At 36.5% G+C, this 21,284-nt stretch overlaps 1 protein-coding gene across 1 annotated transcript; it reads right to left on the bottom strand.

Annotated features, from left to right (window-relative positions):
• Positions 1–16,645: 16,645 nt before the first annotated feature.
• On the bottom strand, positions 16,646–20,309 carry LOC114382070 (gibberellin 20 oxidase 2-like). The gene is made up of 3 exons (XM_028341301.1): positions 19,631–20,309; positions 18,595–18,916; positions 16,646–17,164 (listed from the first exon to the last, which is right to left on the bottom strand). The coding sequence occupies exons 1-3, from the start codon at positions 20,161–20,163 to the stop codon at positions 16,892–16,894; spliced, it is 1,128 nt and encodes a 375-aa protein (XP_028197102.1). The 5' UTR covers positions 20,164–20,309; the 3' UTR covers positions 16,646–16,891.
• Between the last annotated feature and the right edge of the window lie 975 nt (positions 20,310–21,284).

Here is a 21,284-nt window from a genome sequence, read left to right as displayed (position 1 = left end):
GACTTGTCAGCTATCTGCTTGGCCAGTTGTCCCATCTGTACTTCAAGGTTCTTTAGTGTTAACTCAATACTCTTATGATTCGACATCGTTTCCTGCATAAACTGAGTCAATGTCTCTTACAACTTAGTTGTCCTCTGAAAGATGTTAGGCCCTTATTGAATTGGCCTATTTGAGGATCCACCTTCGTCTTTATTGAACTGGTTGCCAGGGTGTGTCCTCCACTGTCCTTGCTGATTATAAGGACCTTGCTGGAAGCCTGAAAACCCACCTTGAGTGTACCCTTGCCTCTGCTGATTCCCCATGAAATGAATTTCTTGAGTGTTATCGTCAATGGGAATGCATTGTCCTGTCTTATGAGCTTTACCACAAATGGTACAACCTGTGACTTGCAAAATAGAAGAATGTGTAGGTTGTCCAATCGACAATTTAGTTGGCAGCTTACCAAGTGTTTCCGTTAGGATCTCAAGTTGCTTAGATAGCAACTTGTTCTATGCCAATAAGGTGTCGTGTGATGTTAGTTCCAACAGGCTCTTCTTTGTGGGTTGATGGTTTCTGTCCCTCATGATGGAATGATCACTGGCTAACATGTTCTGTATGAGCTCAGTTACTTCTTCTGGGGTTTTCAGCTTTATTTTTCCCCCAGCAGAAGCATCTAGTAATTGCTTGGTTTGTGGTCTTAGCCCATCTATGAACATATTCAGTTGGATTGGCTCGGAGAATCAATGGGTGGGAGTTCTTCTCAGTAAATCTCTGAATCTCTCCAATGCCTCACTCAAGGATTCATCAGGGAACTGATGAAATGAACATATTGCTGTTTTCCCTTCAGTAGTCTTAGATTCTGGAAAGTACTTCTTTAGGAATTTTTCCACCACTTCTTCCCAGGTTTTAAGACTGTTGCCTTTGAATGAGTGGAGCCACCTCTTGGCCTCTCTTGCCAGTGAAAATGAGAAAAGGTTGAGTCAGATAGCTTCATCTGGTACACTGGAAATCTTAACAGTATTGCAAATCTCTATAAATGTTGCCAAGTGTGCATAGGGATCTTCATTGGGTAATCCTTGAAATAAATTCCCTTGTATCAGATGGATCAAAGAATGTGGGTAGGTGATGTTGTGCGCTTGCACTTCAGGATGTGCAAGGCTAGTGAAAAATTGTGGTACAGAGCCACTTGAATAGTCCTCTAGGGTAGTCCTCAGATCATGCTCATTTTCCATGGTAACAACTTCAGAATGTTGATTAGCGGATTCCCTTGATGATGGTGAATCAGGTGATAATGAATCAGAAAAATGAGTCTCCTCCTCAAGAATGGACGCAACTGTTCTGTCTTGCAACAATTTCCTTCTCCTCTCAGCCCTGTTTCTTCTTAGTGTAGCTTCTATTTCTAAGTCCAAAGGAACTAAAGTGCCTGTAGTAGATCTATGCATAAACAGTACTAACAGAGCAGTGGTTATCCAGTTCAATTAGAGAAGATAAATATAACTTAAAGAACAAATATTCACAGAAACAATCAAAGAATAACAAATAAAGAATAGACACCTAAAAACGAGCTAACTTCCCAAATAAAAAGAAGTTCCTCGGCAACGGCGCCAAAAACTTGTTCGCAACCGACAAGTGTACCGGATCGCACAAATAGTATAAAACGGTAAGAACCGAGTATCGAACTCTCAGGGAACTTGTGTTATTTGGCAAGCTATTTCGATAAATAGGCGTCTGGTATGCAAATATCACTATGGTTATGAACATGTATTTAAACTATCTAGGCAAAAAGAAAGAAAATCACGCAAGAGAAATACTATGTAAAAACAAGTAGAGAATGCATTGGTCTTCCTCATAGGTTCCTGATGCTAAAAAGGATGTTCTCTATTTAACAATGCTCATGCGTTCCTATGTTGTCTCCTGGACTGCTAGACCCCAATTCCTCATGATAGCCTAGCCTAGTCCTGATCAAGCCTCGTCCGCAGATTCCTCTTGTAAGACTAAACTCAACCAAGACCGCATTAAGACACACATACACAACTAAGTTCTTATACCCCGATTCCTCGTGATAGCACAACAACTTAGTCCCGTACTATCAAGGACTTTAGAATCAAACCAGTTTCCACTATTGAATGACCCTAACAAAGCATGCATCTACGTGATCAAGGTAAAAGCACACTGGAATGAAAATCAGATAGCATAGAGAACACACAAAACATCATTACATAGATAGAAATATATTTACATCAGGTACCTACAGGGAAGATCCAACAGAGGATTTAGCTTTCCATAGTCCGGAAACCTCCTTTACAACAAAGAGAAGAGCAAGATGAAAGACTGCAAAAACACAAGTGGTGAGGATATCTCCTTCACCTCTAGGATCTCACAATCACTCACAAACTCATCTCAAGCTCTCAGAACGGCTTCCGCTTCGAACTCGCGTCTCTGCAGATCTTCACAGAGCAAAATCTCTCAGAACTCTCTAGAACTTGGACCTTTCTCTCTCTAGAACCTTCGTGCATGCAGAGCTTCTCAAGAAAAGTGCCAAACTCCCTTTTCAAATCTGATTTCAGGCTTAAATAGGTGGCCTTGTTCGTGCTCGTGCGCTTAGCGCAGATCTGGATCGCTTAGCATACATAAGTGGATTTTGGCTTAGCGTGCTTGTTTCGCTTAGCGGATGAGTTGAAGCGGTGCGCTTAGTGAACTTGAAAACTCATCTTCTTCTGGATTCTTCCTCGTGCTTAGCCACTGAAGGTTGCGCTTAGCGAATTCTCGCTAAGCCATCAGCTTGGTATAGCGAAAGAGTAAAAAATAGCGCTTTGCCAAAGTTGCCTATTTAACCTGAAATAGAGAGAAATTGATTATTAAATGCACAAAACAAAAGTATAAATTATCTATTATCTATATTTAACAAAAAGCACTTATAGTATTACAAAACAACCATAAATTGGGAAAGTTTGATACAATATACACAGGTTTTATACACAAAAGTTAGTCGTATTCATCAACTAACATTGTGCCTTCGCGAACAGAAAGCTCTTTTTAAGCCTGAATTGCAAAGAATGAAAAGAGAGGTCTGAATAGACTACGTGAGCTTTGTGCAGAACGAAGAATAGAGGAAAAGTTGCGCAAGGAAGAAAAAGGCCCTAACTTTAGGTAGATTTTAGGTCTAGGAGTGATTTCTAGGTTCTTAGAGGTGGATGAGACATCCCCACTGCTTTGTAATCTAGTATTTTCTCTGAAACCCTTCTCCTATTGGTGAAAGGTGCTCCCTTTTAATGGAGGGCTAAAATCCTTGGGAAATTTTGCTGAGTACTTGATGTAAATATTATTACTATCTATTTGAAGTTACTTTATGTGTTCAATGTTTCTATCTATGCTTATGTTATGCATGCTTGTGGCTTGATCACCCATTTGTGTGTAAAGTTAGAAGCTTTAGCATTGGAAAATGTACTGCATCCTTAGAACTGGATAGAGTAGGGCTAGGTTATCGAACTACCGGACACGGAGTGCGGTAATTTAGTTTTCTTAATATGTTGTAATTGTAATGTTGTTCGGTTAGGCTAAGTTCAACAAGAAACATCTGAGAATGAAGTTTAATTTGAATTAGGCCAAACTCGCAAGACATCGGGGTTTGGTATTTGTGCCTTCAGCATAGAACACAGAAATAATTTCAAATAGAGAATAACCATAAATTAAAGGAGTTTGATACAATTTACACAAGTTTTATACACAAAAGTTAGTAGTATTCATCGACTAACAATGACCCATGGAAAAATGGCAACCATGGTTGAAGAAGAGAAGGATGAGAAGATAGTGGATGGAGATAAACAACAACTGGTAACTAAACCAGCACCTGAACCGGAGGACAATTTTTGTGAACTTGAGGAGGTGGAAGATGAGGAAGATGACCAAGAGAGTGAGACACCAATAATTTTGAGTGAAAAATAAATAAGTGAGGAGAAAAAGAAAGAAAAAGAAAAAAAACTGAAAAAATGAATAAAAAAGAAGAGAAGAAAAAGAGTCAGAGTGAGCTTGCAAGAGACAAAAAGAAAGAAGTAGCTCCAGCTGAAGGGAAAGAAGTGCCATACCCATTGGTACCTTCTAAGAAGGACAAAGAAAGACATGTTGCACGTTTTCTTGACATTTTCAAGAAGTTAGAGATCACCATGCCCTTCGGAGAAGCTCTACAACAGATGCCACTCTACTTTGAATTTCTGAAGGATATGCTAACTCGAAAGAACAAGTACATACATAGTGACACCATTATTGTGGAAGGAAACTATAGTGTTGTGATTCAACGCATCCTTCCACCCAAGCACAAAGATCTAGGCAGTGTCACTATACCTTGCTCCATCGATGCAGTTTCAGTTGGTAAGGCTCTTATTGATTTAGGAGCCAACATAAATTTGATGTCGTTCTCTATGTGTCAGAGGATGGGAGAGCTGGAGATAATGCCAACCAGAATGATGTTGCAGTTACTGATCGCTCCATCACCAGGCCGTATGGAGTGATAGAAGACGTTTTGGTCCGAGTAAAGCACTTCACTTTCCCAGCGGACTTTGTGGTCATGGACATCGAAGAAGATGTTGATATCCCATTGATCTTAGGACGTTCGTTCATGCTAACCGCAAGCTGTGTGGTAGATATGGGAAGAAGAAAGTTAGAAATGGGCATTGAAGATCAGAAGATCAGTTTTGATCTATTTGATGAAGAAAAACAATTTTTGGACCAAAATGCCTATTTAAAGGTGAAGGAGTTTGAGGAAGAGGTTCTGAAGGTAGGAACCAAATTTGATCCAGACCCTTGAGGTATCATGCATCAAGCTAATGATGTTAAAAGAGCGCTTCCTGGGAGGCAAGCCAGTCCTTTTTAATTCTGTTTTCATTGCATTTTTTAGAGTTGGTTTATTTTGTGGAAGCAACGCTTTCCAAGATTATTTTGGTGATGCCAAAGACTCAAGTCTAGAATCAAGAGTCAAGAAAGTTCCAAGAATCAAAAAGCCGTTCAATCAAAGCAAGTTTCAAGAATCAAAGAGTCGTTCAATCAAGACTCAAGATTCAAGTAAAGAATCAAGAGAAGACTTAATTAAGATAAGTATTAAAAGAGTTTTTCAAAATATTGAATAGCACAATTTTTCTCAAGAGAATTTTTCAAAAAGAAAAATCTTTTACCAAGGAGTTTTACTCTCTGGTAATCGATTACCAGAAGGCAGTAATAGATTACCAGTAGCCAACATTCTTTCAAACTGATTTACAAAGCTGTAATCGATTACCATAATCATGTAATCAATTACCAATGTTTTAAAATGTTAGATTTCAAATTTCAAGAGTCAACTTGTGATAAAATAGTTTCAAATTTGTGTAATCGATTACACAATACTTGTAATCGATTACCAGTGTTTCTAAACGTTTTGATTTTTAAATTTAAACATGAAGAGTCACATCTATTGATGTGTAATCAATTACACTATGATGGTAATCGATTACCAGTGACTTATTTTGAAAATTAAATTTCCAAAAGTCACAATTCTTAAAGTGACTTGTTTTTGAAGATTTTTTCAAGAGTCACAACTTTTAAGTGACTAGTTTTCAAAAGAGTCACAACTTTTTACGTGACTAGTTTTGAAGAAATTGCCAAGGGTCACAAACTTTTAACTTTCATCAAATGGCTATAAATATGTGACCATGGCACGAATTTCAAATTGATGCATAATAGATTTCTTTTATTCATTCAAAGCATTCTTCTAAGAGTTTTTGTTCAATACTTTCTTTATCAAGAAAAGTTCATTGGCCAAAAACTTGTGTTATTCTTCTTCTTCATTCCTTTTCCCTCTTGCCAAAAGAATTCAAAGAACTAACCGTCTGAGAATTCTTTGCCCAAACACTGAATTCAAAGAACTAACTGTCTGAGAATTCTATGTAAGAAGCGGGTAGCTTCTTGGTTGTAATAGTGAACACAAGGGAGGGTACATCCCTTGTGGTTCGCTTCAAGTAGATGGTACATCTACTTGGTTGTTCAAAGAGAACAAAGGAGGGTACATCCTTTGTGGATCTTTGCTTGTAAAGGATTTTACAAGGTTATTGGAAATCACAAGAACCGTGGGTTGCTTGGGGACTGGACGTAGGCATGGGTTGTGGCCGAACCAATATAAATTTTGTGTTTGCTTTCTTCTTCCCTACGCTCTTTACTTTTCCTCTGTGCACTTTTTATTTCCGTTTTACTTTTGTCTAAGTTATTGTTTCTGTTCTTTACTTTCTCATAACTTAGTAGTAAAGCCTAATTGAATCTAGTAATATTAAGAAGGATAAGTTTTTAATTAGTCAAGACACATTGATAATTAATTCAATCCCCCCTTCTTAATTATTCCAAGGCCACTTGATCCAACATATTTGTGGTTGCATGAAATCATTTTAAGCATGTTTTGTATTGCATAAAAGGGGTTGAAAAGCTTCTTTGAAGCAGTGGACGAAAATTTAACTTAGAAAAAAAAAATTCAGCAGTCCACTCGCTAAGCGTCACCCTCTCGCTAAGCGAATCTTCTTTCAAGTGCTAAGCGCTTTGACCCCTGAGCATTGGCTGTAGCGGTCTTGCTAAGCGCGACTCTTCACACTAAGCCCAAATATTTCTCTGGATTTTAATTCTTTCGAATTGGGCTAAGTGCACGGACTCGCTAAGCGCAAATACTTCTCTAGACTTTAATTCTTTTGAATTTCCCTAAGCGAGCCATCCGTGCTAAGCAAGGCCCACTACTGCATTTAAGGAGCATGTTTATTCGCTAAGTGCGGGCATGGCCCGCTAAGCGAGAGTTGCAGGCCAATCAGAGCTGCAGAACTTGCTAAGCACGACTCTTCGCGCTAAGCCCAAAGTCTTCTCTGGAAAATTTGAATTTTTGCATTGGGCTAAGCGAGTTTGCCCGCTAAGTGCGTGAGTGTGGAAATTTAAACGTCATGTATGCTCGCTTAGCGAGTTGACACGCTAAGCGAGGCATTCAAAACTGCCAAAAATAAGGCATAACTGCCTTTGGTAGTTACATTTTCATTTGTGCTTTTAAACTGCACTTTGGCATTTCATTTGTGCTCTTTCTCTGCACTGTGATCTCATTCTTTGCTTGCTCTCCTTGCTTCCTTCTTTGCATCCAATTTCAGCAATCCAAGTAAGCTTCCTTTAACCTTGCTTTTGTTTTTATTTTTGTTTTAAACCTTAGGTTAGTTAACTTAGTTTATTACTTTAAAGCTTTGATTTTTGTTTTGATTGCATGGTGTTAGGATAGTTGATAGTTAGAATAGTGTTAAGAACTATGTTTTCGTACAATGTACATGATTTGGTTAGGATTTGATGGCCTAATAGAGGCCTAAGTTGAGGGGCTGAAAAAGCCCCAATTTTTCTGGAAATCACGATGAACGCGCTGAGCACGCCTTGCTGCACTAAGCGAGTTCATCACTTTTTTATGAATATCTAGATTTCCAGATGAACTCGCTAAGCCGACCTTATCCCGCTAAGCGAGTTCATCTTTTCTGATGAATGCATGAATGTTTATGCACTCACTAAGCGTGGCTGTTCGCTAAGCGAGTAGCGTGTTTCAGACACTTAGAAAAAAAATTTGCTTTCGTGTTCGTGGCTAAGTGAGCCTGCTTGCTAAGCCACTCAGTCATGTTGGCTGAATAAGGCTGGGTTAAGCGAGCCAATCTCGCTAAGCCCAAGGCACTCATGATTTTCTCTATGTTTTGTTATGCGCTAAGCACAATTTACTCTCTATTTCTATAATTGTTGGAATTGGGCTTAGCAAGCCTGCTCGCTAAGCCATTTATGACTAGTAGTGTTGTCGCATTAAGCATGCTTGGCTGCGCTAAGCGCAATTTGGTTTGTGTTGTGGAATTGGGCTCAGCGAGCCTACTCGCTAAGCCAATTCTGTGAAGAAATTCTGATTTGTGTCAACTCGCTAAGCGCGTGGCTGTCGTGCTAAGCGCATGAGTAATTTTACATAAGGCGCACAAAGTGCATCTATCGTGCTAAGCGCCCAGTCTGAATTTCTGTTTTATTTTTCTGTTTTTCATTTCAAATAAAACCTGTTTTAACTTGGTTTCTATGTTTCTTTTGTGCAAATGGTCTCTAGGAAAAATAAAGCCACAACTTCCAGGCCCCAGCCTCACTACAACACTCATAGATTTACTTCTAAGGATGCTTGGAACAGCTACACTGACAACGTTCTTGGCCAGAACATCCTTCCGAAAAGGAACATGAAGCTTTTTGTTACAGATTTTGATGAGTTCAGGATAGAACTGGTTAGAAGAAACTGGCACAGGATGCTGGCCAACCTCATGGAGAGGAGCATAGATGTGGCTCACGTGAAGGAATTTTATGCTAATACTTATGACCCGGAGGATAAGTCTCCGAAGCAGGTTAGGGTCAGAGGGCATTTGATTAAGTTTGATGTTGATTCCCTCAACACCTTCCAGGGGAGACCCTTCCTGCTTACTCCAGGTTCTGCTGATTGAGACCAGACCCTCAGGAGCTGGCTACCCGACTTTGTATCTGTGGTAGGGGATTTGTTCTAAATGCTGAGGGCCTTCCATGGAAGCTGCTAGGGAAGGACCTTACCACTCTAGCACATACTTGGAGTGTCTTGTCTTATTTCAACCTTGCCCCTACATCACACATTTCTGATCTGAATTTGGACAAGGCAAGGTTGGTTTATGGATTAGTGATGAAGATGGACATGAATGTTGGAGCCCTCATCTCTGGACAGATCACTCTCATGGCTCAATTCAACTCCTCGAGGATTGGATTTCTAGCCCTTATCACTATCTAATGCATGGCCCAAGGAGTCACTTCAGATTCTCTGACTTTTGAGTCCCTTAGCCCAGCCATTAACTTAGTTTACATAAAGAAGAATTGTTGGAACTTGGACGACCCCACGGTCAGCTTTTCAGGGACCCACAAAGTCAGGGCTAGAGGATTTGAAGGTCTATCTTCTGTTGCTTACCAGCCTTCTACTGCACCAGCTCCTATTCCTTCAACACCACCAGTTCTAGCTACTTCTGGTTCCTCCACACAGAGCACAAACCTCATGATGGCGATGCTGCAGAGCATTCACCAGGGTCAAATCCTGGTGATGCAGAGTTTACATAATTTGGCTCAGCATCAACCAATTATGGAGGAGTTTTCTTTGCAGGTGGCCTGGCCAAGAGTCCATCCTTCTTCTCATGGAGAAGGTGAGGCCTTCGCAGCTCAGGAGCCTCAGCCAGATCCGAAGACTACCCCTACTGCTCAGGAAGATGATTCAGAGGCCACTTCCCCAGAGTCATTTGTACCAAAGACTGATCCAGAGGTCGATCCAATGATTGCGGAGGCCAGTCCACAGGCATCACCAGTATCTACACCAGTGCTAAAGCTGAACACCCCACAAGGATCACCAGCAGGCACGCCTGTGTTGCATTTGACCGATGATGAGGCCATGGATCAGGACCCACCGCAGGACCAGTGACAAGACTTCTACTTTCCTGTCATTTGAACACTTTTATTATTATTCTATTTTTAGTACACTTTTAATTTGGTTTATATTTATGTTTCAGGTTTTAAATTTTAGTTATAGTTTTTATTTTAGTTTTTGGTATGCATGATAGCTTGTTTAAAGCTAGTTTGAACAGTACATTTTATATTATAAAGTGGTTGATGTTTTTGATTTTTTTTAAAAAAATCAGTGTTTGTTGGTTTGAGATGATCGATTGCATGATTTGAGTGAATTGGAATGCGTAAATCATATGTTTTGAATAAGTATGTAGTAATTAGAAGAGAAAGAACATGGATTAGGATCCTAAATGAAAATGTTAGTTAGTTTGACAGTTTGATTGTGAAGGTACTCATTAACCACAACCCGATGAGTGTGTGATCTTGAATTGTGAAAGAACGACTAGCATTAAGTAATGATTTTTGCATGAATCTCTGATTATGGAATGAATGCATGAGTTTGAAGATGATGAAGGCCATGTTTTGTGTGAATTAGCCACTTAGCCAAAAAGCTTACCTTGTAATGAATATCATATCCTTTGCACCCATGATTGAGCTGAAAATTTGATTGATTGAACCTTGAGCCTATGGATTATATCTCCATCTACCTTGTCTTAGGTTGTAGGAGAGCATTATGGTTCAAAGCAAATTTGTCCCAAATTTGGGGGAGTTATTTGGTAATAGCTTCTAATGGTAAGAAAATAACAGCACACACAGCAAAAATAAGCAGCAAGTAAAGAGCTACTGTTTTTAGTGCTTTTTTATAATAAAAAAATGTAAGTATTAAAAATAAAAATGTGTGTGCTATTATCTAAAGAAAAAGTGAAGCTAAGTTCTCTAAGGCAAGTAATTGAAGTTGAAAATAAAAAGGAAAGAGTTTATCTAAGGATGAATGCTCTCCTAGAACTTAAGCTTTAGCATCCTAGAAAACCATGATTTATTTGCAGCCCAACCTCATTACAAGCCTAGTAAAGTCCTTCAGATTCAGTTTGTGTGTTTTTGACTGTATGGCATGAGATGAAGTGCAAAGATTGAGACTTATGTCGGTTGTTGATTGATGGAAAGCTTAAACACTAGTGCTTGAGTGAAATAGTGACCGTGAGGCTTTGATTGATGATCCTTCCTTGATACTTGTCATTCTTGCAAGCTTATTTCAGTTGTGATGCTTAATAATCATGTTCATATCTTTGAAAAGTTGCATGTCTTGTAAGAAGCGGTTGATTGAAACATTGTGTGCCATTCATGACATGTGATTGAATTCTTTGGAACAAACACCTTGTGAATAACCACTGTGAGTTTGTCACTTGAGGACAAGTAAAATGTTCTTTCTTTGCTTGAGGATAAGAAAAACTGTAAATTTGGGGAAGTTTGTTAGTTGTCTTTTACGACTAACTTTTGTATAGAAAAGTTTTCCAAAATGTATATATTTCTCCCAATTTATGGTTCTTTTTGGTAGGATTGTAAATATTTCTTGTTTAGTTTTTATTTTTGCTCAGTAGAAGCCTTCCATATGAATTTAATGTAAATTTCACTTCAATTTCAGGTAAAAAGGAGAAAAAATTGAAGGTGCAAAAGTTGTTGTCTCGCTAAGCCTGGACCGTGCACTTAGCGAGACTCAACCGCGAAGTGAGACATCAGCCACTTAGCGAGTGAGAAGAATATTGAAGAGAATCTGCCATGTCGTCACGCGCTCAGCATGGTATCAGCTTGTTCAGCAAGATTATTGTCTTTTCTGCACTTAGCACGAGAATGCCGCTAAACGAAAATTCACTTACTCACGCTAAGCGCGCCTTCGCAGACAGAAAGCTTTTTTTAAGCCTGAATTGCAAAGAATGAAAAGAGACGTCTGAATAGACTACGTGAGCTTTGTGCAGAACGAAGAACAGAGGAAAAGTTGAGCAAGGATGAAAAAGGCCCTAACTTTTGGGTAGATTTTAGGTCTAGGAGTGATTTCTAGGTTCTTAGAGGTGGAGGAGACATCCCCACTGCTTTGTAATATGGTATTTTCTCTTAAACCATTCTCCTATTTGTGAAAGGTGGGCCTTTGTAATGGAGGGCTAAAATCCTTTGTTGGAAAATTTTACTGAGTACTTGATGTAAATGTAGTGTAGCAGCAAGCTTCATGATGATGAATCAAGTATGAGTCAAGTAGTTTTGATGATGACAAAAAGCCCAAAAGAACCCAAAAGAATGATTTCAAGAATGAGTCAACAAGTTCAAGATCAAGATTGATTTCAAGATTCAAGAAAAGACATCAAGAAGAATCAAGATTCAAGAGAAGATGAATTCAAGATTCAAGAGAAGAAATCAAGAAGCAACAAGTCAAGACTTCGCAAGGGAAGTATTGAAAAGAATTTTTCTAAAACCAAGCATAGCACAGTTTTGTTTTACAAAAGAGTTTTCTCAAATTTCTTCTAAGTTACCAGAGTATTTACTCTCTAGTAATTGATTACCAATTTCCTGTAATCAATTACCAGTGTTAAAATTTGATTTCAAAAAGCTTTTAACTGAATTTGCAACGTTCCAAATGATTTTTAAATGGTGTAATCGATTACAATATATTGGTAATCAATTACCAGTGTATTTGAACGTTGAAATTCAAATTCAATTGTGAAGAGTCATATCTTTTCATTAAAAGCATTGTGTAATAGATTACATGGTTATGGTAATCGATTACTAGTGACAAGTTTTGAATAAAAGGTCAAGAGATGTAACTCTTCCAATGGTTTTCTTGACCAAACATGAAGAGTCTATAAAAGCAAGACCTTGACTTGCATTCATAAAACTTTTTGAACAATTTCTTGAACAACTTTTGAGAAATCATGAAACCTTTGCTACTCATCTTTCTTCTTCTTCTTCCTTTCCCAAAAAGCTTTCTAAGTTTTCTGTTTTCCAAACCTTGTTCTTCCAATTCTGCAGAAAACAAAAGTGTGCTATATCTTTTCATTCTCTTCTCTCTTTGCCAAAAAGAATTCAACAAGGACTAATCGCCTGAATTCTTTTTGTGTCTCTCTTCTCCCTTTTCCAAAAGAACGAAGGACTAACCGCCTGAATTCTTTTGTGTCTCCCTTCTCCCTTTTCAAGAGAATTCAAAAGGACACAGTCTGAGAATTCTTTTGATTCTTCGCTTTCCCTTAAACAAAAGATTTCAAAGGACTAACCGCCTGAGATATCTTTTGTTTCCCCTTACAAAGATTCAAAGGACTAACCATCTGAGAATTCTTTGTCTTAACACATTGGAGGGTACATCCTTTGTGGTACAAGTAGAGGGTGCATCTACTTGGGTTGTTGTACCTGAGAACAAGAGAGGGTACATCTCTTGTGGATCAGTTCAAGTGGAGGGTACATCCACTTGGTTGTTCAAAGAGAACAAGGGAGGGTACATCCCTTGTGGATCTTTGCTTGTAAAGGTTTTTTACAAGGTTGAAAGAAATCTTAAGAATCGGTGGTTGCTTGGGGACTAGATGTAGGTACGGGTTGTTGCTGAACCAGTATAAATTCTTATGTTTATTTTCTTCCTCCCTACACTTTTTAATTTCCGCTGTGCACTTTACTTTTACGCTTTACTTTTGTTTATGTTACATAACTTAGTATTAAAGCCTAATTAAGTCTAGTAACATTAAGAAGGATAAGTTTTAATTAGTCAAGGTACATTAATAATTAATTCAACCCCCCCCCCCCCTTCTTAATTATTCTGAGGCCACTTGATCCAACATGTAGAAGCAAGGCTTCAAGAAGATTTTGATGATGCCAATAGTAAAGCATATCCAAGACAATTCAAGAAGATTTAGATGATTCCAATAGTCAAGCAAATCCAAGACAACTCAAGAAGATTTTGATTTCAAGAAAGATTTGTCTTCATGGATAATTCAAGTAAGCATCAAGCAATCCAAGATATTCAAGTTAGATTGACTAGATAAATTCTTAAGTTAGATTTATAAGTTAGATTTGAAAGCACAAAGATTTGGCCAAGTTATTCTTCTTTCAAAACAAATGATTTTAAAGTTTTCTCTCTGGTAATCAATTACCAGAGACTGTAATCGATTACCAGAAGTACAAAAGCTTTCTGAAAATCATTTCAAACACTTTTCAAAGGTTTTCAAAAATGTGTAATCGATTACCAACATATTGTAATCAATTACCAGAGACTCTGAACGTTGGAAATTCAAATTTTAAATTAAGAGTCACAATTGTTCAAGAAAAATAACTGTGTAATCGATTACACCAAGATTGTAATCAATTACCAGTGAGTAGTTTCGAAAAATATTCCCAACAGTCAGAACTTTTCATTTGAATTTTGAATGGCCATCAAAGGCCTATAAATTAGTGACTTGGGAACGAAATTGGTAGAGAGTTTTGCTTGATCAAAATTTTTTATCCTCTCAAAAGATTATGAGAGTTTTGCTTGTTCAAAAATGTCTTATCCTCTCAAAAGATGATGAGAGTTTTCATTGCCCAAAAAGTTATATCCTCTCAAGAGATTAAGAGAGTTTTTGATTGCCCAAAAATTTTTATCCTCTCAAATGATTAAGAGAGTTTTTCACTGAGTTCAAAGTTCTTATCCTCTCAAATACAAATCATCTTATCTTCACCATTCATTGGCCAAACACTTGTGACATTCAATAAGGAATTGAGTGTTTCATTGTAACATCTGTCTCTTTCAAGAGAGATCATTTCTTCTTCCTCTCTTTCTGATCAAGGGGCTAAGAGATTGAGAGTCTCTTGTTGTAAGGCATCTGAACACAAAGGAAGGGATGTCCTTGTGTGTTTCAGAAGGTGTAAAGGATTACGAGATAGTTGAACTCCCAAGTGGATTTCTTGGGGACTAAACGTAAGCAACAGACTTTGCCGAACCAGTATAAAAACTGTGTTTGCACTTTCTCTTCCCTTAATCTCTTTTATTTATTGTTGCTTAATAGTTACATTCAAATTGTTTAATTTGAATCATCATTTAGAAATTCATCTTTAAGGGAACTTGGAACTTGCATTAGAATCAAAGTAGAATTTTTAATTGGGGAAACAGTATGTAATATCTTAATTCAACCCCCCTTCTTAAGATATCTGAGGCCACATGTCTAACAGTAAATATTATTACTATCTATTTGAAGTTATTTTATGTGTTCAATGTTTCTATCTATGCTTATGTTATGCATGCTTGTGGCTTGATCACCCATTTGTGTGTAAAGTTAGGAGCTTTAGCATTGAAAAATGTACTGCATCCTCAGAATTGGATAGAGCAAGGCTAGGTTATCGAACTACCGGACACGGAGTGCAGTAATTTAGTTTTTTTAATATGTTGTAATTATAATGTTGTTCGGTTAGGCTAAGTTCAACAAGAGACATCTGAGAACGAAGTTTAATTTGAATTAGGCCAAACTCGCGAGACATCGGGGTTTGGTATTTGTGCCTTCAGCATAGAACTCAAAAATAATTTCAAATAAAGGAAAACCCTCATTGCATCAAGTATCTCAGTAGAAGGACTCAACACTTTTACATATCTGTTTTCACATTCACTCACAATTACTGCTTTTAATTAAAATAGAATTACTTTTGTTTTTACTTCATGATAATCAATTCTTTACACAAATGTCTATTTACTGAATGATGATTTACCAAATAAAACAAGTTCCTTGAGTTCGATACTTAGTTCATACCATTTTAATTATTTACTTGACGACCCGGTGCACTTGTCGGTTAGATTTAACATCCACAAAAACAAGTAGTACCAAGATGCGAACAGTGATCCATAAATGTCTTATAATAATGAACTTCAATTAACCCATAAACCAATAATCTATAATTTAACATCCATTCTATGGGTTATTGAAATAAAATATTCACTAATTTAAAATTAAACAAAACATAAAGATTTGACCACTTTAGTGATTACAAATCTATCATACATTTAATCCAAATTACTACAATTACAATCAAGTTGCTTCACAAGTATGTAACTATTCATTTACTTGATCCAATTTTGAATAACAATTTTTTTATATTTCCAAAATCGAATTTTTAAAGGCAATCCTAATATGGGGTAACAATATATTACATTCACCATATGAAGGCATTCGGCATATTTCCATTTCAAATTGCAGTAAATTTAAGATCAATTTTTGAAATGAAATTGACGTACATAAGAGAGAGATATTGGATTCAGGGCATTCCAAACTTGAGAACAGTTATAATATGCACAACGGAAAACAAAAATGATTTGAATAATTTGCCAATTGGAATAGATTCATACAATGTGTGGAAGAAACATCATTAATGGAGAATCAAAAATTCAATAACCTAATGGCTTTGATAATACATGTTAGTTATAGATTCCATACATTTATATTCAATGAATCTATTACATATTGTAAGGATTTTAGAATTTATGATTCTCTCATACAATTTGAAAGTAAGTAGAACTTACCTTGATCCATGAAAGACATAAGTTCTTCAATCTTCTTTATCTCAATCTATCTTTTTTTTTCTTTTTTTTTCCTCTCACGTTCTTGATGGTTAATTAGAGGGAAAAAACTCTTATGATAGAGATAGAACGCTTTGTCTTTTATTAATAAACTTCCATCAAGTTAGTTATCAGAAGTTTACTAACTTTACATAAGTTTATTAACTTCTCATGTTTGCCAATAGATCCCTTTATTTTATTAAATCAAGATTAGGCCCTTAATTAACATGTTATTTAATTTTTTTTTCTAACATACTTTTCCTACTTATTACATAATGAATTTTTTTATATATAGTTTTAAAACATTAAATATTATTATATTTTTATGTAAAACTATCTATACAAAGATTAATTTCTCGTTGCAAATGATTTTTTTTATGAGTGGAAAAATAAAACACTAATTGATCACCTCCACACATGGAATACAAGTTTGTGTTCAATATTATATTCACACATATTCTTGCATGCGGGACTTGCAAGGCCTTAGTTGATCACTTTAAGTCTTTAACAGTTTGAATTCTATTTGTCTTTGAATATGAAATAAATTGTGTTAGGAAGAAAATGTCTACCATGTATGCAATTACGGTCCCCCATGAAAATTACTCACGACTTATGAAAATTACTCCAATATAATGATAAAAAAAACAAAAAAAAAACTGGTCATATGTAAATGGGAGCTAGAATGCATTTGAACCATTTTCTTTGTATCTTCTAGGATTGGTGTCTAAATTATGTCAACCAGAAACGTTAGTTGCATAGATATTATATATATAATCCACCACAAAGTTCCTAGCAATAAGTTGAAACACGCCGTACGTAGTGGAATAAGTTACATAAAAATTTTCACGTTTTGGACGGTAGGAAACGAACAGGGGGTAATTTAATGCGGCACTGCGTCTGGACCCTCTAGTAAAAGCAAAGGAGCGGAACAGAATCTATTTGTTGGTTAACCTAAAGGGTTTGTTGTTTGGAGGATAGCAACCACTTGGTGAAGTTCTGCAGTGTAGCTTCGTCGGCTCTGTAGTACTTTTGTGTGAATTCAAGCAAACTCGACCATGTGAAATCTGGATACTGTTTTGTCCCATCCCTACGCACAATATCCTCTGGGGCTCTCACCACCTTGTCCTCTTTGGGGCACAGAAAGAATGCCAAGGACCTCCTCTCTTTGTACTTGTTAACCACTGCCCTGTGCAGGCAACTCTTGTATCTCCCATTTGATAATGCCTGAACAATAACCAACAAATAAGTTAAGATATGATATACCCTTTTCTAACCAGATTCTCATGTTGCATAAAAGTTTTAAGTTATTTGAGCAGAAAGAGAGCAGAAAATAAGAAAAATAAACAGTAAAATTATGTGTGACTCACTTTACATTTTATTTCAATTTAAAACTTTATAAATCACTTTATTTTCATTTCTTTCCTCTCTACTGAACGAACCCTAAGTGAGTTGAGTCGTGAAAGTTCTCCAAGAATTAGGACTAATCTCAAACTTCAAAAAATACTTACAAATTACACATTAATTAGGTAATGTTATTATATTAACAACCGAAATCAAACTCACGTTTTTGTCAAATATGAGTTTATTTCTTATTAATTGAATAAACTTTTATAGGTAGAAGAATCTTATGTTATCTAAAACTTGCTTTCATCAGCTCCATATATGGAATACAAAGTGTCTGTTCAAGATTATTGGAGCATATTCTTGCTTGTCGTGACTTGCAAGGGCCTTAGTTTGTCATTTTAAGGGTTCCCCATACATACCTGGAACTGCAACTTCTTTAGTCTCTACTCTCAACCGTTTCCTTCTGATGGTGACCTTATATTATTAATCAAATATTAAAATAATTAATTTTTGCCGCTGAGTTTGTTCCTTAACCTAGACTTTGTGAAAACAATATATATGTTTCTTAAAATTAAATTCTTTTACTAACCATAATTTTGGCACCCATAGCTTTTTGATTCCAGAGTTATAAATGAAAAATAATAATGGCTTTCTTGTTCTGTCTACCCCTTGTTTCCGGGAACAAAAACAATGGCGTAATAATAGTGACGTTTATCCGTGGGTATGAAGATTGCTGGCCAAAAATATAGGATAAAAGGATAACACATTATAGGTGTTAAAGAAAAAGAATTGTATCAAATATATAAAAATATATATGGAGTTAGTATGCTCTAGAGCGTGAGGTTTGACTCTCTTACCATTTGTACGAATTTTTTGAATGTTGACAAAACAATTTTCTTATTAATCCATTGCAAGTTCAGTATTAAGACTCATCATGTCAGACATCCAACACAGAGAACCAAACTTGATGCACAAAAGTATCTGCGCTTTTAATTGATGGGTTTGTCACGTTGCAAAAAGATAATAAGGCCACAGTCGACGGTATTTGATAGCCAAAAAGATTTGCAAACATAGAAGAACATTGTAACTGTTAGGCATATGTTACAATAAGTTAAAAAGCTATGAGCAACATACTTTCTAATACATACATTTCATCTTAATACATTCCATTATTAATTAAAATTTATAAAATTTTGAGTGAGAGTCACCGAATAAAATGTGAGATCTATAATTTGTATGAATTTTTAAGAAATTTTATTTAATAATAAAATATGTGTTATTTGGATTTCTCTTATACGAATGTTACGCACCGTGAAAGTATCACCAATGTTAACTACAAGGGCATCGGGACGAGGTGGAACGGTCTGCCACGTGTTGTCGGCGAACACATCAAGCCCTCCAACTTGGTCTTGGTGAAGAATGGTGAGAGATGTTGGGTCACAATGTGGTCCAGTCCCTAATGCAAGACTTGGCTGCTGACATGATGGGTAAAAGTTGCATCTCATGACGGAACAACCTTCTTCAAACAAGTCCTTATAATGCAACTTATCCACTCCCAAGCTAATCGCCAAAAGCTCCAACAGCTTCATCCCCAACTGCTTCATGGCTTCACAATAATTCTGGAATACCACTCTGTCGAATACACAACAAAATATATACTTAGTTTAACTAGTTGATCAATTAGTCTACATATAGTTTGTACTATAATATTCACAATTTATAAGAGCATATGACATTCCACAATTTATAAGAGAATATGACACGAAAAGTACATGACATGATGTAAATAATTAACTTTTAGCTCATGTTTGGGATACACTGCTTCTGAAAATATAAATGTTTTTCTTGAATTTCTCTCAGAAATCTCTTAAGAAAATCATTACTGTTAGAAATTTATATCTTTCAAGGGGAGGAAGATGTATTATGAATACAACACTACAAGCACGAATCCTTTTGTAAAATATATATATAATTAAAATATATAAAATTAATAAGTTTATGTTTGGTTGTGCGTCATCGCAACTCAAAGATTAAGCCGTAAAAATTAGTTTCAATATAAATGTGATAATGAAACAAGAGTCTTTCCTGAAGTGACACACAACCAGACAAGCTATATAAATATAATAGGTAGTATATGACGTGATAAGAAAAGAAAAATATATGCGCGGGTGTATGCACCATGCAAGCGTTCGGATATAATGAAAATAATCATTTCATACTAATTAACATTTTTTCTGTTAAAATATAAATTAAGATTCTAATAATACGTGGGTGCATTTAAAAACAATCACATCCATGGATTGAAAAAAAAAATCCAACAATTATATTCAACCAAACTAGTCTTACCCAGCTTGTTCAAAGTCTTCCCCTAAGGTGTTGTTAAAGAACCTAGTAACAACCGGCTCTAACTCATTGTTGTCATGAAAGGGAAAAGAGAGGGTCTCTTTCCAAGGCAATTTGGAGGAGAACCTATCAGCATGGGCACCAGAATATCCCCATACTGAACCTGGAGTCTTTCGAGCACTCACTTTTCTACGAATCGAAAGCTTAAAAAAAGCGTCCATTTGATCATATGCTTCCCTGATGAGACGGGAATCAACACCATGGTTGATCACTTGGAAGCACCCGTGGCTCGAGCACGCCTTGCGCACGAGCCTAACGGCTCGGCTTGTGGCCTCGTCATCATCACCCCTTAGGAACCCTCCAAGGTCCACCATTGGAGCGTGGAACTCCTCGTTCGCGTCCACTAAGCACTCTTTGGGCCAAACAAAGCTCATGGGAACGTGGGGTTGCATTTGTAGCCAAGAGGGATCGAAGAAACGGCTTTGGACTACTTCTTGGTGGTTCAGTGATGACACCAAGTAGAAACCTGAATCCATGATGGCACGTTGGTGTGTGAAATGAAAATTGTAGGTGTAATAAGTAAAGAAGGGACTTAGTTTTCACAAGCTTGGTGGAGATAGAGCACATAGGCCAAGGAGTGGCATGTATTTGTAGAGTTGAGACATGGAATATAATGCGACTGTGAATCACTACAAACAAACAAGAAAACCTTTGGAGAGGAATCGGGTTTAAAATGAGAAAAATGAAGAACTGAAAATGAAAAAACAAATTGATGGAGCGTGCAATACTACAATTGTACAACGTAGGGTATGCGTGGGTTGTTTTCTTTTGTGGGTGGTGCGTGCAGCTCACGCGTCTTCAGGTACGTGGATAACTTTTTGTTTCAAGTATTTTGTTTTTGCTCCAATTAGGTACGTCGTTGGAACTTATTTATGACCCATTTTGAGGCTTGAGCTTAGTAGTTTGTATCACATTATTACATGTTTTACTCCATTTCATCCCTAAATTTGTATTTCACTATTGATTTTGTCCCTAAAATATCAGGAACTTATTTTAAAAAAATAGTTTTAGAGACAAATCAAACCAAAATATAAATACAATAACTGAATTTATCATTTACTCTTAATAAAAAAAAGTGAAAATGTGTGAGGAAAATATTATTTTCAGAGTCATGGTAAAAAACAAGGATGAAAGGAACTCATAATTTGTGCGGTGATATAAGGTTTCATTGTATTCACATGTGAAGAAATAATTCATTTAACTAAAAAGTTTGTGTTTGATTTCTTTTATATCCAAAATTTTCTTAGAGCAATAACAACCCATGATTGATTCAAAAAGTTTTCTCTGCATGGATAAGAAATAGTTTAAGGTTAATTATGTTTTTGGTCCCAAATTTTTTCCAAAATTCACTTTTAGTCCCTTAGCCTCCACCGCAACCTTTTTATCATCGCCAACAAATATGAATCTTTCATCATCACTTGACACTCGACTCCACAGGCAACCCTGCATGGTTACACTTATGTGAGTAGTAGCACCAAAATCTACCCACCATGTATCTTTAGGTACAAAAGCTAAATTAACTTCAAAACAAATAAAAGCAAGAGATTTACCTTTCTTTACATGCCATGTGGCATACTTGGGACACTCTTTCTTCATG

This window comes from Glycine soja, chromosome 13, assembly GCF_004193775.1.
Source record: "Glycine soja cultivar W05 chromosome 13, ASM419377v2, whole genome shotgun sequence".
Taxonomy (NCBI): Eukaryota; Viridiplantae; Streptophyta; class Magnoliopsida; order Fabales; family Fabaceae; genus Glycine; species Glycine soja.
This window is presented reverse-complemented; position numbering and strand designations above follow the sequence as displayed.

Coding starts and splice junctions, on each gene's coding strand:
- LOC114382070 (XM_028341301.1), bottom strand. CDS start 20,163: ATGGATTCAGGTTTCTACTTGGTGTCATCACTGAACCACCAAGAAGTA. Junction 18,917..19,630: donor GAAGACTTTGAACAAGCTGG/GTAAGACTAGTT, acceptor TGTATTCGACAG/AGTGGTATTCCAGAATTATT. Junction 17,165..18,594: donor ACATTGGTGATACTTTCACG/GTGCGTAACATT, acceptor GTTATTGTTCAG/GCATTATCAAATGGGAGATA.